At 45.4% G+C, this 16,703-nt stretch overlaps 1 protein-coding gene across 1 annotated transcript in view; it reads right to left on the bottom strand.

The window, feature by feature from the left end:
* LOC121283943 (collagen alpha-6(IV) chain-like) overlaps positions 1-16,703 on the bottom strand; it is a 254,424-nt gene that overhangs the window by 37,822 nt on the left and 199,899 nt on the right. Inside the window, exons 25-28 of the mRNA XM_041198738.1 lie at positions 15,985-16,047; positions 12,913-12,978; positions 12,699-12,800; positions 5,698-5,919 (exon numbers count right to left, since the gene is read on the bottom strand). Of these exons, the coding sequence (XP_041054672.1) occupies positions 5,698-5,919; positions 12,699-12,800; positions 12,913-12,978; positions 15,985-16,047 (453 nt within the window). The remainder of the gene's footprint in view (positions 1-5,697; positions 5,920-12,698; positions 12,801-12,912; positions 12,979-15,984; positions 16,048-16,703) is intronic.

The raw sequence follows: 16,703 nt of genomic DNA, 5'->3' as shown, positions 1-16,703 counted from the left end.
GAAAACGGGGTAGTGTGAAAACAGGGTAGTGTGAAAATAGGATACAGTGTGAAAACTGGGTACAGTGTGAAACCAGGGCATGTGTGAAATCAGGTTAGTGTGAAAATGGGGTACAGTGTGAAAATGGGGTATGGGGTACAGTGTGAAAATGGGGTAGTGTGAAAACGGGGTACAGTGTGAAACTGGGGCATGTGTGAAACCAGGGTAGTATGAAAACGGTGTACAGTGTGAAACCAGGGTAGTGTGAAATTGGGTATAGTGTGAAACCAGGGTGGTGTGAAAATGGGGTAATGTGAAAACGGGGTACAGTGTGAAACCAGGGTAGTGTGAAAACGGGGTACAGTGTGAAAATGGGGTAATGTGAAAACGGTGTACAGTGTGAAACCACGGTAGTGTGAAATTGGGTACAGTGTGAAACCAGGGTAGTGTGAAAATGGGGTAATGTGAAAACGGGGTACAGCGTGAAACCAGGGTAGTGTGAAAACGGGGTACAGTGTGAAACCAGGGTGGTGTGAAAATGAGGTACAGTGTGAAACCAGGGTAGTGTGAAAACGGGGTAGTGTGAAAACGGGGTACAGTGTGAAAACGGGGTAGTGTGAAAACGAGGTACAGTGTGAAACCAGGGTAGTGTGAAAATGGGGTAGTGTGAAACTGGGGCATGTGTGAAACCAGGGTAGTGTGAAAACGGGGCGCAGTGTGAAACCAGGGTAGTGTTAAAATGGGGTAATGTGAAAACGGTGTACAGTGTGAAACCAGGGTAGTGTGAAATTGGGTACAGTGTGAAACCAGGGTAGTGTGAAAACGGGATAGTGTGAAAATGGGGTACAGTGTGAAACTGGGGCATGTGTGAAACCAGGGTAGTATGAAAATGGTGTACAGTGTGAAACCAGGGTAGTGTGAAATTGGGTACAGTGTGAAACCAGGGTGGTGTGAAAATGGGTTAATGTGAAAACGGGGTACAGTGTGAAACCAGGGTAGTGTGAAAACGGGGTACAGTGTGAAAATGGGGTAATGTGAAAACAGGGTACAGCGTGAAACCAGGGTAGTGTGAAAATGGGGTACAGTGTGAAACCAGGGTGGTGTGAAAATGAGGTACAGTGTGAAACCAGGGTAGTGTGAAAACGGGGGTAGTGTGAAAACGGGGTACAGTGTGAAAACGGGGTAGTGTGAAAACGAGGTACAGTGTGAAACCAGGGTAGTGTGAAAATGGGGTAGTGTGAAACTGGGGCATGTGTGAAACCAGGGTAGTGTGAAAACGGGGCGCAGTGTGAAACCAGGGTAGTGTTAAAATGGGGTAATGTGAAAACGGTGTACAGTGTGAAACCAGGGTAGTGTGAAATTGGGTACAGTGTGAAACCAGGGTAGTGTGAAAATAGGGTAATGTGAAAATGAGGTACAGCGTGAAACCAGGGTAGTGTGAAAACGGGGTGCAGTGTGAAACAAGGGTAGTGTGAAAATGGGGTAATGTGAAAACGGTGTACATTGTGAAACCAGGGTGGTGTGAAAATGAGGTACAGTGTGAAACCAGGGTAGTGTGAAAACGGGGTAGTGTGAAAACGGGGTACAGTGTGAAAACAGGGTAGTGTGAAAACGAGGTACAGTGTGAAACCAGGGTGGTGTGAAAACGAGGTACAGTGTGAAACCAGGGTAGTGTTAAAACGGGGTAGTGTGAAAACGGGGGACAGTGTGAAAATGGGGTAGTGTGAAAATGAGGTACAGTGTGAAACCAGGGTAGTGTGAAAACGGGGTAGTGTGAAAATGGGGTAGTGTGAAAATGGGGTACAGTGTGAAAACAGGGTACAGTGTGAAACCAGGGCATGTGTGAAACCAGGGTAGTGTGAAAACGGGGTACAGTGTGAAAATGGGGGAGTGTGAAAATGGGGTACAGTGTGAAACTGGGGCATGTGTGAAACCAGGGTAGTGTGAAAACGGGGTACAGTGTGAAACCAGGGTAGTGTGAAACCAGGGTAGTGTGAAACCAGGGTAGTGTGAAACCAGGGTAGTGTGAAACCAGGGTAGTGTGAAAACGAGTACAGTGTGAAACCAGGGTAGTGTGAAACCAGGGTAGTGTGAAACCAGGGTAGTGTGAAACCAGGGTAGTGTGAAAACGAGTACAGTGTGAAACCAGGGTAGTGTGAAACCAGGGTAGTGTGAAACCAGGGTAGTGTGAAACCAGGGTAGTGTGAAACCAGGGTAGTGTGAAACCAGGGTAGTGTGAAAACGAGTACAGTGTGAAACCAGGGTAGTGTGAAACCAGGGTAGTGTGAAACCAGGGTAGTGTGAAACCAGGGTAGTGTGAAACCAGGGTAGTGTGAAAACGAGTACAGTGTGAAACCAGGGTAGTGTGAAACCAGGGTAGTGTGAAACCAGGGTAGTGTGAAAACGAGTACAGTGTGAAACCAGGGTAGTGTGAAACCAGGGTAGTGTGAAAACGGGATAGTGTGAAAACAGAGTACAGTGTGAAACCAGGGTAGTGTGAAACCAGGGTAGTGTGAAAACGAGTACAGTGTGAAACCAGGGTAGTGTGAAACCAGGGTAGTGTGAAACCAGGGTAGTGTGAAACCAGGGTAGTGTGAAAACGGGATAGTGTGAAAACAGAGTACAGTGTGAAACCAGGGTAGTGTGAAAACGGGGTACAATGTGAAAATAGGGTAGTGTGAAAATGAGGTACAGTGTGAAACCAGGGTAGTGTGAAAACGGGGTAGTGTGAAAACAGGGTAGTGTGAAAATAGGATACAGTGTGAAAACTGGGTACAGTGTGAAACCAGGGCATGTGTGAAATCAGGTTAGTGTGAAAATGGGGTACAGTGTGAAAATGGGGTAGTGTGAAAACGGGGTACAGTGTGAAACTGGGGCATGTGTGAAACCAGGGTAGTATGAAAACGGTGTACAGTGTGAAACCAGGGTAGTGTGAAATTGGGTATAGTGTGAAACCAGGGTGGTGTGAAAATGGGGTAATGTGAAAACGGGGTACAGTGTGAAACCAGGGTAGTGTGAAAACGGGGTACAGTGTGAAAATGGGGTAATGTGAAAACGGTGTACAGTGTGAAACCACGGTAGTGTGAAATTGGGTACAGTGTGAAACCAGGGTAGTGTGAAAATGGGGTAATGTGAAAACGGGGTACAGCGTGAAACCAGGGTAGTGTGAAAACGGGGTACAGTGTGAAACCAGGGTGGTGTGAAAATGAGGTACAGTGTGAAACCAGGGTAGTGTGAAAACGGGGTAGTGTGAAAACGGGGTACAGTGTGAAAACGGGGTAGTGTGAAAACGAGGTACAGTGTGAAACCAGGGTAGTGTGAAAATGGGGTAGTGTGAAACTGGGGCATGTGTGAAACCAGGGTAGTGTGAAAACGGGGCGCAGTGTGAAACCAGGGTAGTGTTAAAATGGGGTAATGTGAAAACGGTGTACAGTGTGAAACCAGGGTAGTGTGAAATTGGGTACAGTGTGAAACCAGGGTAGTGTGAAAACGGGATAGTGTGAAAATGGGGTACAGTGTGAAACTGGGGCATGTGTGAAACCAGGGTAGTATGAAAATGGTGTACAGTGTGAAACCAGGGTAGTGTGAAATTGGGTACAGTGTGAAACCAGGGTGGTGTGAAAATGGGTTAATGTGAAAACGGGGTACAGTGTGAAACCAGGGTAGTGTGAAAACGGGGTACAGTGTGAAAATGGGGTAATGTGAAAACAGGGTACAGCGTGAAACCAGGGTAGTGTGAAAATGGGGTACAGTGTGAAACCAGGGTGGTGTGAAAATGAGGTACAGTGTGAAACCAGGGTAGTGTGAAAACGGGGTAGTGTGAAAACGGGGTACAGTGTGAAAACGGGGTAGTGTGAAAACGAGGTACAGTGTGAAACCAGGGTAGTGTGAAAATGGGGTAGTGTGAAACTGGGGCATGTGTGAAACCAGGGTAGTGTGAAAACGGGGCGCAGTGTGAAACCAGGGTAGTGTTAAAATGGGGTAATGTGAAAACGGTGTACAGTGTGAAACCAGGGTAGTGTGAAATTGGGTACAGTGTGAAACCAGGGTAGTGTGAAAATAGGGTAATGTGAAAATGAGGTACAGCGTGAAACCAGGGTAGTGTGAAAACGGGGTGCAGTGTGAAACAAGGGTAGTGTGAAAATGGGGTAATGTGAAAACGGTGTACATTGTGAAACCAGGGTGGTGTGAAAATGAGGTACAGTGTGAAACCAGGGTAGTGTGAAAACGGGGTAGTGTGAAAACGGGGTACAGTGTGAAAACAGGGTAGTGTGAAAACGAGGTACAGTGTGAAACCAGGGTGGTGTGAAAACGAGGTACAGTGTGAAACCAGGGTAGTGTTAAAACGGGGTAGTGTGAAAACGGGGGACAGTGTGAAAATGGGGTAGTGTGAAAATGAGGTACAGTGTGAAACCAGGGTAGTGTGAAAACGGGGTAGTGTGAAAATGGGGTAGTGTGAAAATGGGGTACAGTGTGAAAACAGGGTACAGTGTGAAACCAGGGCATGTGTGAAACCAGGGTAGTGTGAAAACGGGGTACAGTGTGAAAATGGGGGAGTGTGAAAATGGGGTACAGTGTGAAACTGGGGCATGTGTGAAACCAGGGTAGTGTGAAAACGGGGTACAGTGTGAAACCAGGGTAGTGTTAAAACGGGGTAGTGTGAAAACAGGGTACAGTGTGAAAATGGGGGAGTGTGAAAATGGGGTACAGTGTGAAACTGGGGCATGTGGGAAACCAGGGTAGTGTGAAAACGGGGTACAGTGTGAAACCAGGGTAGTGTGAAAACGGGGTACAGTGTGAAACCAGGGTAGTGTGAAAATGGGGTAATGTGAAAATGGGATACAGTGTGAAAACGGTGTCCAGTGTGAAACCAGGGTAGTGTGAAATTGGGTACAGTGTGAAACCAGGGTAGTGTGAAAATGGGGTAATGTGAAAACGGGGTACAGAGTGAAACCAGGGTAGTGTGAAAACAGGGTACAGTGTGAAATTGGGTACAGCGTGAAAACGGGGTACAGTGTGAAACCGGGGCACAGTGTGAAATTGGGTACAGAGTGAAAATGGTCATTCTGTTTTTGTCACAGTGTAAAATGGCATACTGAGTGAAACTGGGTTAACTGTGCTCCAGTCAGAGAAGAGTTTCACTCCAAAAGCTTAACTTTGAGTGAAAGATTGATACAGCACAGGGGGAGTCCATTTGGCCCATTGTGTCTGTGCTGGATCTTTGAAAGAGCTATCCAATGAGTCCCACACAGCCCCATGTGGTTTCCCCCCATGGCCCCTGTGAATTCATCCTCTTCAAGTTGATGCCAATTGCCTTTTGAAAATCCCTATAGGATCTGATTCCCTTTCTCAGGTTGTCTGTTCTGGATCTTCACAATCCTCTGCGTGAAGAAATTTGTCTTCATTTCCCATTTAATTCTTTTATCAGTGATTGTAAATCTGTGTCCTCTGGTTACAGGCCCTCCCACCAGTGGAAGCAGCGCCCCTTTACCAAAACCCTTCCTGATTTTGAACGCCTCTATTAAATCTCCCCTTAACCTTCTGTGCTCCAAGGAGAACAATCCCAGCTTCCCCGGTCTCTCCACATGAACTGAAGACCCTCATGCCTGGTAAAATTCGGGTAAATCTCCTCAGCACCCTCGCCGAGGCCTTGACATCCTTCCTAAAGCACGACACCCAGAACTTGACAGACAAACAGTCATTTTAGTTGTTGCTTGCCTCTGAATCCAGTCGCTCCGGCTTCTCCTTGCGCCCCTTTGGACCCTGCCCGGCCAGGCTGTCCTGGTTCACCTTGGTATCCTGGCAACACGCCGGTGGCTTCTCCGGGCAAACCTTCCTCACCAGGTGGGCCTGGCCTTCCCGATGGACCCGGAAACCCAGGGGCTCCAGCCTGTCCAGATGGGCCTGGGAGTCCCTGATCCCCACGGGGTCCAACAAAGCCTACAGAGGGGATTGATCGCATCATAATCCTTATTTTAACAACTTTCGCTGAACATCCAAAAAGAGAAACTTACATTTATATTGGCACTTCCAACACAATAAAATGTCCCACGGCCCCTCACAGTAACGATCATCGGACCAAATCTTACACCGAGCTGAATAAGGAGAGATTAGGACAGATGACCCAAGGCTTGGTCAAAGTGGGAGATTTTAAGGAGCATCTTAAAGGAGACGAGGGAGATCAAGTGGCTGAGCCGCTTAGGAAGGAAATTCCGGAACTTTCCAGGTAACTGCAGGCAGAGCGGCAATGGTGGTGTGATGGAAATCAGCAATGGACAAGAGGCTGGAACTAGAGGAGAGCAGATATCTCAGAGAGAAATTAGGTTAAAAAGATAGGGGAGGGTTTGAAAACAAAGAAAAAATATTAAAATTTCATGCAGAGATGAGCATTTTATTGGAGCTTTTGAAAAGTAAAGTATGTTTCATCAGTTCACATTCTGCCTTTGAGGTTTTACAATGGCCTCAGCAGTTGACTAGGACTGAATTCTTTAAGATAATGAAAGGACCAGACTGTGTCCCTGTGGATTGAGTGACAGGTTAGGGTTAGACTGTAAGAGTTAGACTGTGTCCCTGTGGATTGAGTGACAGGGTTAGACTGTAAGAGTTAGACTGTGTCCCTGTGGATTGAGTGACAGGGTTAGACTGTAAGAGTTATACTGTGTCCCTGTGGATTGAGTGACAGGTTAGGGTTAGACTGTAAGGGTTAGACTGTGTCCCTGTGGATTGAGTGACAGGGTTAGACTGTAAGAGTTAGACTGTGTCCCTGTGGATTGAGTGACAGGGTTAGACTGTAAGAGTTATACTGTGTCCCTGTGGATTGAGTGACAGGTTAGGGTTAGACTGTAAGGGTTAGACTGTGTCCCTGTGGATTGAGTGACAGGTAGGTTAGACTGTAAGAGTTAGACTGTGTCCCTGTGGATTGAGTGACAGGTTAGGGTTAGACTGTAAGAGTTAGACTGTGTCCCTGTGGATTGAGTGACAGGGTTAGACTGTAAGAGTTAGACTGTGTCCCTGTGGATTGAGTGACAGGTTAGGGTTAGACTGTAAGAGTTAGACTGTGTCCCTGTGGATTGAGTGACAGGTTAGGGTTAGACTGTAAGAGTTAGACTGTGTCCCTGTGGATTGAGTGACAGGTTAGGGTTAGACTGTAAGAGTTATACTGTGTCCCTGTGGATTGAGTGACAGGGTTAGACTGTAAGAGTTAGACTGTGTCCCTGTGGATTGAGTGACAGGGTTAGACTGTAAGAGTTAGACTGTGTCCCTGTGGATTGAGTGACAGGTTAGGGTTAGACTGTAAGAGTTAGACTGTGTCCCTGTGGATTGAGTGACAGGGTTAGACTGTAAGAGTTAGACTGTGTCCCTGTGGATTGAGTGACAGGTTAGGGTTAGACTGTAAGAGTTAGACTGTGTCCCTGTGGATTGAGTGACAGGTTAGGGTTAGACTGTAAGAGTTAGACTGTGTCCCTGTGGATTGAGTGACAGGTTAGGGTTAGACTGTAAGAGTTATACTGTGTCCCTGTGGATTGAGTGACAGGTTAGGGTTAGACTGTAAGAGTTAGACTGTGTCCCTGTGGATTGAGTGACAGGTTAGGGTTAGACTGTAAGAGTTAGACTGTGTCCCTGTGGATTGAGTGACAGGTGGTTAGACTGTAAGAGTTAGACTGTGTCCCTGTGGATTGAGTGACAGGGTTAGACTGTAAGAGTTAGACTGTGTCCCTGTGGATTGAGTGACAGGTTAGGGTTAGACTGTAAGAGTTAGACTGTGTCCCTGTGGATTGAGTGACAGGGTTAGACTGTAAGAGTTAGACTGTGTCCCTGTGGATTGAGTGACAGGGTTAGACTGTAAGAGTTAGACTGTGTCCCTGTGGATTGAGTGACAGGGTTAGACTGTAAGAGTTAGACTGTGACCCTGTGGATTGAGTGACAGGGGTTAGACTGTAAGAGTTATACTGTGTCCCTGTGGATTGAGTGACAGGGTTAGACTGTAAGAGTTAGACTGTGTCCCTGTGGATTGAGTGACAGGTTAGGGTTAGACTGTAAGGGTTAGACTGTGTCCCTGTGGATTGAGTGACAGGGTTAGACTGTAAGAGTTAGACTGTGTCCCTGTGGATTGAGTGACAGGTTAGGGTTAGACTGTAAGAGTTATACTGTGTCCCTGTGGATTGAGTGACAGGGTTAGACTGTAAGAGTTAGACTGTGTCCCTGTGGATTGAGTGACAGGTTAGGGTTAGACTGTAAGAGTTATACTGTGTCCCTGTGGATTGAGTGACAGGGTTAGACTGTAAGAGTTAGACTGTGTCCCTGTGGATTGAGTGACAGGGTTAGACTGTAAGAGTTAGACTGTGTCCCTGTGGATTGAGTGACAGGGTTAGACTGTAAGAGTTAGACTGTGTCCCTGTGGATTGAGTGACAGGTTAGGGTTAGACTGTAAGAGTTATACTGTGTCCCTGTGGATTGAGTGACAGGTTAGGGTTAGACTGTAAGAGTTAGACTGTGTCCCTGTGGATTGAGTGACAGGTTAGGGTTAGACTGTAAGGGTTAGACTGTGTCCCTGTGGATTGAGTGACAGGTTAGGGTTAGACTGTAAGAGTTAGACTGTGTCCCTGTGGATTGAGTGACAGGGTTAGACTGTAAGAGTTAGACTGTGTCCCTGTGGATTGAGTGACAGGTTAGGGTTAGACTGTAAGGGTTAGACTGTGTCCCTGTGGATTGAGTGACAGGTTAGGTTAGACTGTAAGAGTTATACTGTGTCCCTGTGGATTGAGTGACAGGTTAGGGTTAGACTGTAAGAGTTAGACTGTGTCCCTGTGGATTGAGTGACAGGTTAGGGTTAGACTGTAAGGGTTAGACTGTGTCCCTGTGGATTGAGTGACAGGGTCAGACTGTAAGAGTTAGACTGTGTCCCTGTGGATTGAGTGACAGGGTTAGACTGTAAGAGTTAGACTGTGTCCCTGTGGATTGAGTGACAGGTTAGGGTTAGACTGTAAGGGTTAGACTGTGTCCCTGTGGATTGAGTGACAGGGTCAGACTGTAAGAGTTAGACTGTGTCCCTGTGGATTGAGTGACAGGGTTAGACTGTAAGAGTTAGACTGTGTCCCTGTGGATTGAGTGACAGGGTTAGACTGTAAGAGTTAGACTGTGACCCTGTGGATTGAGTGACAGGGTTAGACTGTAAGAGTTATACTGTGTCCCTGTGGATTGAGTGACAGGGTTAGACTGTAAGAGTTAGACTGTGTCCCTGTGGATTGAGTGACAGGTTAGGGTTAGACTGTAAGGGTTAGACTGTGTCCCTGTGGATTGAGTGACAGGGTTAGACTGTAAGAGTTAGACTGTGTCCCTGTGGATTGAGTGACAGGTTAGGGTTAGACTGTAAGAGTTATACTGTGTCCCTGTGGATTGAGTGACAGGGTTAGACTGTAAGAGTTAGACTGTGTCCCTGTGGATTGAGTGACAGGTTAGGGTTAGACTGTAAGAGTTATACTGTGTCCCTGTGGATTGAGTGACAGGGTTAGACTGTAAGAGTTAGACTGTGTCCCTGTGGATTGAGTGACAGGGTTAGACTGTAAGAGTTAGACTGTGTCCCTGTGGATTGAGTGACAGGGTTAGACTGTAAGAGTTAGACTGTGTCCCTGTGGATTGAGTGACAGGTTAGGGTTAGACTGTAAGAGTTATACTGTGTCCCTGTGGATTGAGTGACAGGTTAGGGTTAGACTGTAAGAGTTAGACTGTGTCCCTGTGGATTGAGTGACAGGTTAGGGTTAGACTGTAAGGGTTAGACTGTGTCCCTGTGGATTGAGTGACAGGTTAGGGTTAGACTGTAAGAGTTAGACTGTTTCCCTGTGGATTGAGTGACAGGGTTAGACTGTAAGGGTTAGACTGTGTCCCTGTGGATTGAGTGACAGGTTAGGGTTAGACTGTAAGGGTTAGACTGTGTCCCTGTGGATTGAGTGACAGGTTAGGGTTAGACTGTAAGAGTTATACTGTGTCCCTGTGGATTGAGTGACAGGTTAGGGTTAGACTGTAAGAGTTAGACTGTGTCCCTGTGGATTGAGTGACAGGTTAGGGTTAGACTGTAAGGGTTAGACTGTGTCCCTGTGGATTGAGTGACAGGGTTAGACTGTAAGAGTTAGACTGTGTCCCTGTGGATTGAGTGACAGGGTTAGACTGTAAGAGTTAGACTGTGTCCCTGTGGATTGAGTGACAGGGTTAGACTGTAAGAGTTATACTGTGTCCCTGTGGATTGAGTGACAGGGTTAGACTGTAAGAGTTAGACTGTGTCCCTGTGGATTGAGTGACAGGTTAGGGTTAGACTGTAAGGGTTAGACTGTGTCCCTGTGGATTGAGTGACAGGGTTAGACTGTAAGAGTTAGACTGTGTCCCTGTGGATTGAGTGACAGGGTTAGACTGTAAGAGTTATACTGTGTCCCTGTGGATTGAGTGACAGGTTAGGGTTAGACTGTAAGAGTTATACTGTGTCCCTGTGGATTGAGTGACAGGGTTAGACTGTAAGAGTTAGACTGTGTCCCTGTGGATTGAGTGACAGGGTTAGACTGTAAGAGTTAGACTGTGTCCCTGTGGATTGAGTGACAGGGTTAGACTGTAAGAGTTAGACTGTGTCCCTGTGGATTGAGTGACAGGGTTAGACTGTAAGAGTTATACTGTGTCCCTGTGGATTGAGTGACAGGGTTAGACTGTAAGAGTTAGACTGTGTCCCTGTGGATTGAGTGACAGGTTAGGGTTAGACTGTAAGGGTTAGACTGTGTCCCTGTGGATTGAGTGACAGGGTTAGACTGTAAGAGTTAGACTGTGTCCCTGTGGATTGAGTGACAGGGTTAGACTGTAAGAGTTAGACTGTGTCCCTGTGGATTGAGTGACAGGTTAGGGTTAGACTGTAAGAGTTATACTGTGTCCCTGTGGATTGAGTGACAGGGTTAGACTGTAAGAGTTAGACTGTGTCCCTGTGGATTGAGTGACAGGGTTAGACTGTAAGAGTTAGACTGTGTCCCTGTGGATTGAGTGACAGGGTTAGACTGTAAGAGTTAGACTGTGTCCCTGTGGATTGAGTGACAGGGTTAGACTGTAAGAGTTATACTGTGTCCCTGTGGATTGAGTGACAGGGTTAGACTGTAAGAGTTAGACTGTGTCCCTGTGGATTGAGTGACAGGTTAGGGTTAGACTGTAAGGGTTAGACTGTGTCCCTGTGGATTGAGTGACAGGTTAGGGTTAGACTGTAAGAGTTATACTGTGTCCCTGTGGATTGAGTGACAGGGTTAGACTGTAAGGGTTAGACTGTGTCCCTGTGGATTGAGTGACAGGGTTAGACTGTAAGAGTTAGACTGTGTCCCTGTGGATTGAGTGACAGGTTAGGGTTAGACTGTAAGAGTTATACTGTGTCCCTGTGGATTGAGTGACAGGGTTAGACTGTAAGAGTTAGACTGTGTCCCTGTGGATTGAGTGACAGGTTAGGGTTAGACTGTAAGAGTTATACTGTGTCCCTGTGGATTGAGTGACAGGTTAGGGTTAGACTGTAAGAGTTATACTGTGTCCCTGTGGATTGAGTGACAGGGTTAGACTGTAAGAGTTAGACTGTGTCCCTGTGGATTGAGTGACAGGTTAGGGTTAGACTGTAAGAGTTATACTGTGTCCCTGTGGATTGAGTGACAGGGTTAGACTGTAAGAGTTAGACTGTGTCCCTGTGGATTGAGTGACAGGTTAGGGTTAGACTGTAAGGGTTAGACTGTGTCCCTGTGGATTGAGTGACAGGGTTAGACTGTAAGAGTTAGACTGTGTCCCTGTGGATTGAGTGACAGGTTAGGGTTAGACTGTAAGGGTTAGACTGTGTCCCTGTGGATTGAGTGACAGGGTTAGACTGTAAGAGTTATACTGTGTCCCTGTGGATTGAGTGACAGGTTAGGGTTAGACTGGGAAGGTTAGACTGTGTCCCTGTGGATTGAGTTCGACAGGTTAGGGTTCGGGAGGGGACATAGAGATAAGTAAGAAAAGGCATTAGGATATCATGAGGTTTTAATTTTGAAGAGGATCATCGAGTCCTGGGACAAGTTGTTATCTCAATAGTGAGTGATGATTCACTACAAACATTGAAAAGAGATTTGGTTTGATTCCTGAGACTGATACCACTGTGTAGTATTAAGTAGGATACTGGGTGATGTTCGTCATTGTACAGTGGGATAGCAGTTATCACAGAATCATATAGGACAGGAGGAGGCCATTCAACCCATCTTACCTATGCCAGCTCACTGAAAGAGCTAACCAATAAGTTCCACTCACTGCTCTTTTCCCATAATCCTGCAAATTTTCCTCCTTCAAATATTTATCTAAAATCTCATTATCTAAATGTTTTCTGGATTATGGGTCCAGTGAGTTCATGATCCCACCATTACAGTAAGAGAATTGAAATATAATTTTTAAAAATTCTATAAATATGAAGTGGTCTTAGTCAAAGTGAGCATTTTTGTCATCTTTGACAATAAGGGCAATGTCTGTTTGGGAAAAAAATCTGCTGCCCTTACCCAGTCTGGGCCTACACATGACTCCAGACCCACAGCAAAATGCCCAGTTGGGTGTATGGAGTCAAGTCACAGATCAGCCAAGATCGAACCAGGGTTGAGGGGCTGAATGGTCACCTCATATTCCTCTGATTCCAGCACAGCTTCACTCTAGACACAATAGCAATGGAGAAGGATTTCCTTCAGGATAACCTGGTGGTCCTCGAATTCCTGGTCCTGGAGCGCCAACATAACCTTTCCTTCCCGGGAATCCTGGTCTGGATAATCCTGGAAATCCTTGCTGACCTTTGACACCTGGAATATAACAAAGCTTTTTCAGTGAGATGAGCAAATAGTTTTATGTTAATTAATGTAAATCACAACATATCCATGTGATGAAGGACAGACCAGTATAGGTCCATCTTACCCTTCTGTCCAGGCTGGCCTGGTGGTCCCCTCTCTCCTGTAGGTCCTGGGATTTGACAAGGAATCCCTGTGAAGGTTAACAAAATAACCAAACTGAATCTCCACAAATTCAACACAAAACCCCAATGATCAAAACCCTGTTACAGTGAATTACATTGAAATGCATAGTTTTTAAAAAGCCATACAGAGTGAATGTGGGCAACACTGGCTGGGCCAGTATTTATTGCCCCTTGAGAAGATGGTGGTGAGCTGCCTTCTTGAACCGCTGCAGTCCATGTGGTGTAGGTACACCCACAGTGCGGTTAGGGAGGGAGTTCCAGGATTTTGACCCAGCGACAGTGAAGGAACGGCGATATATTTCCAAGTCAGGATGGTGAGTGACTCGGAGGGGAACTTCCAGGTGGTGGTGTTCCCATCTATCTGCTGCCCTTGTCCTTCTAGATGGTGGTGGTTGTGGGTTTGGAAGCTGCTGTCTAAGGAGCCTTGGTGAGTTCCTGCTGTGCTTCTTGTAGATTTTTTTATTGCTTCATGGGATGTGGGTGTCGCTGGCAAGGCCAGAATTTGTTGCTCATCGCCGATTGCCCTTGAAGTGAATGGTTTGCTAGATTATTGCAGAGGGCAGTTAAGACTCAACCACATTTTTGTGGCTCTAGAGTCATATGTAGGCCAGACCGAGTAAGGGTGGCAGATTTCCTTCCCTAAAGGATATTAATTAGCCAGAGCGTGATGGTACACAGTGGTGGAGGGAGTGAATGTTTGTGGATGGGGTGCCAATCAAGCAGGGCTGCTTTGTCCTGGATGGTGTCAAACTTCTTGAGTGTTGTGGGAGCTGCACTCATCCAGGTAAGTGGGAAGTATTCCATCACACTCCTGACTTGTGCCTTGTAGATGGTGGACAGGCTTTGGGGAGTCAGGAGGTGAGTTACTCGCTGCAGGATTCCCAGCCTCTGACCTGCTCTTGTAGCCACAGTACTTATATGGCTAGTCCAGTTCCGTTTCTGATCAATGGTGACCCCCAGGATGTAGCTGGTGAGGGATTCAGTGACTATGTAGTGTATGGAAATGCCTAGAATAATGAAGGATCCTGTATAGATTGCTCTAGTTATAATGAAACCTCTCAGAGAAAGAATATTTTATGTGAGGTACCACAGCAGAATAAGCATCTGTGATGAAATCTGACAATGAATGTATATAAACGTTCTGTCTCTGGATCTGCCTACAAGGAAGCGGTCTCACTATGAGCAGAACTCTGTCAACTGGCGGACAATCACTGACTGTGGGCGTCTCATTTCCTGACCTGTGACCAGCAGCCTATTAGTTATCATCTTGAGATCAGCCATTTGATAAATCTCTGAATGATTAAAAGATATTCCACATGACCTAACAACAATATTGCAATGAACTGTTGTTAGATGGGGAATTATACTTGCTGTGTGTCCTAGCGCTGTGCTATGTTGGACACTAATGGATTTGTCAAGTTGTATCTTAACATCCAGATGTATAACAGAATTTTCTGCTGCAGTTAAGACTCATCTGTGAAGACGGATGGTTTTTAAAAAAATATTTTTGGGAATATGGCGGTATTCCATAAAGAAGGGTGTGTGTGTCTGTGTGTGTGTGTGTCTGTGTGTGTGTATGTGTGTGTTTGTATCTGTCCATGGGTAATTAAACTGGGGAAAGTTAGTAAAGACAGCTTGTCTGTGGGAGCTGAGAGATGAAAGGTAAAGATGCTCGATACATGCATTTGTAATGAGAGGCTATGGTGAAGCTGAATGTCCGAGTAATTAGGTTGGGTTTTAAAATTTGCATTATGAGATAGGCAAGGACTTGACCTTTCAGCTATTAAATTTCAAAGGCGAGTTTAAGGGACTTTTACAAATTACAAAGGTTTTATAACTAAATGAGGGAAGGTTATTATTTTTACTTGGCCCAAAAGTGGAGGCAATTGGAAAACATGATTTTTTTTTATATTTTGAAAAGTTGAGTTCAAAGAGATGCCTAAAACAATGTAATCTAAGATGAAAGGGACAGAAATATTTAAGGAAAGGTGTTAAGCTGAGTTGTGTTGGCTGCGTGGGGGAGATGTCCTGAGGCCAGATATGTGCTGAGAAAAGGTGTGAAATCTGAAGCAGCCATCCAGTTTTCAAACCAGTGAAGTCTTTGCTTTCAGAGAGTTCCTGAACTTCCTTCAGATTTCCACAGCAGAGTGGTAGAGAGTGAGAAGTCATGTGGTATATTTACTAAAGTAATAAGTTTTTGCCTTGGGTAATATTACTGGATTTTTATGGTCAAAATTCTATAATGGAGCTGTTGTCAAGTAGTTTAATTGTGTGTTCTGACCAAGTGGGTTTTTTGGGAGGATGTTTTGTCAAACTGTTTTAAATGTGTAATTTTAATCTTGTGTGTTTAAGCTTTTTCTCCTTAATAAATCCTAAAAGTATTACTGGGATTCTAAACTTCTGGGATCGATCGTTCTTCCCTTGTTTTCAAAATACAAAAAAGACATGTTATGATGAGTAAGAGGAGTTTCCCTCTGGGATTTGGCCTGCTCAGCGAGAAACATCAGCTTGTGGTCATAACATATCTCAGTCATGACAATCACCTGGAGCCCACCTCCCTAAACTGCAGGGAGATACACAAAGGAGGAAGCACTGCAGAAAATTCCCAAGTAACTAAACAAAATTATGTCTTTATATAAGCCACTCAGTCCATTGTACCAATCTTCAACTGGAGCTGTGCAATCGAACCCCGTTTCACTCTCCTTTCTCTGTATGCTTTTATTTCCTCCCTGTTTAAATACTTATCCAATTCTCCTTTAAAGGATGTTTCAGTCTCAGCCTCAATAACTCTCTGTTGTTCAACATTCCCAATCCAATAGATTCAGGTGAAAACATCCTGGTGAGAATCCTCTGTCTGCGGCCCCTCAGTTACCGATTCAGTAACTAATGGAACCCATCTTTCATTCTTATTCTCTGAATCTCCCTCAGCACTATAGCAATCAACTTCAACATCAGGGAAAGCAAGCACACAGCAGATAGTTAACTGGAGCTGGCTAAGAAATTCCAGCCTATACCTGATTGGAATTTTGGGTCATCTTTGTCTATTGGCAGGATTTCCTGTTCATCAATGCAGTCACCTACCATTCAAATAGAAACAAAGAGAGATGATTATGCTGAACTGGAGGCAATGTGTGCATAAGAATACTGATTAAAGATAAAACTATTTACTTGTCTGAGATTTTTATGGAGAAAGTCCTGAGATGTTCTTTAAAAGTTTTATAGTCTTTTCACCATCTTCTGTTCCATCCAAAGGATAATTTAATAAACTATTTTGCAATTTTGAAATTGAATTCAATAAATCTGGTACAGTGTGATCAGAGGCCAGGTGGATTGACTGATGTCCTTCAGGTGAATTGTCTGCTTGACTTCAGTCTCACTTTATCGAGTTAGGTTTCACTGCTCTTGGGGCAATCAGAGATTGCCAGCTCTCCAGGGCTCACCCATTAATCTGGAGAATGTTGTGGGGTCCAGGGCTGATTCTGCTCTTGGGAGAATGCACATCTTCGGAGTTTGCAGGCTCAGCGCTGTGACATTTCTATCATTAAAACTAGTCAACATATTATGATGTCCTTGCCCGAGATAGTCTGGGATCTCCAAACACAGAACCACTCCTACCATACATCAGTGACTCATACCGGGACAGCCAAATGAACGAGAGTTACTGCTTGGTACTAACGGAAGAGAGGTAATAAGAGGAAATGTCCGTGAAGAAAGCCAGGGTAGTTCCTCACGG

This window comes from Carcharodon carcharias, chromosome 11 (genome assembly GCF_017639515.1).
Source record: "Carcharodon carcharias isolate sCarCar2 chromosome 11, sCarCar2.pri, whole genome shotgun sequence".
In the NCBI taxonomy this organism is placed as follows: Eukaryota; Metazoa; Chordata; class Chondrichthyes; order Lamniformes; family Lamnidae; genus Carcharodon; species Carcharodon carcharias.
This window is presented reverse-complemented; position numbering and strand designations above follow the sequence as displayed.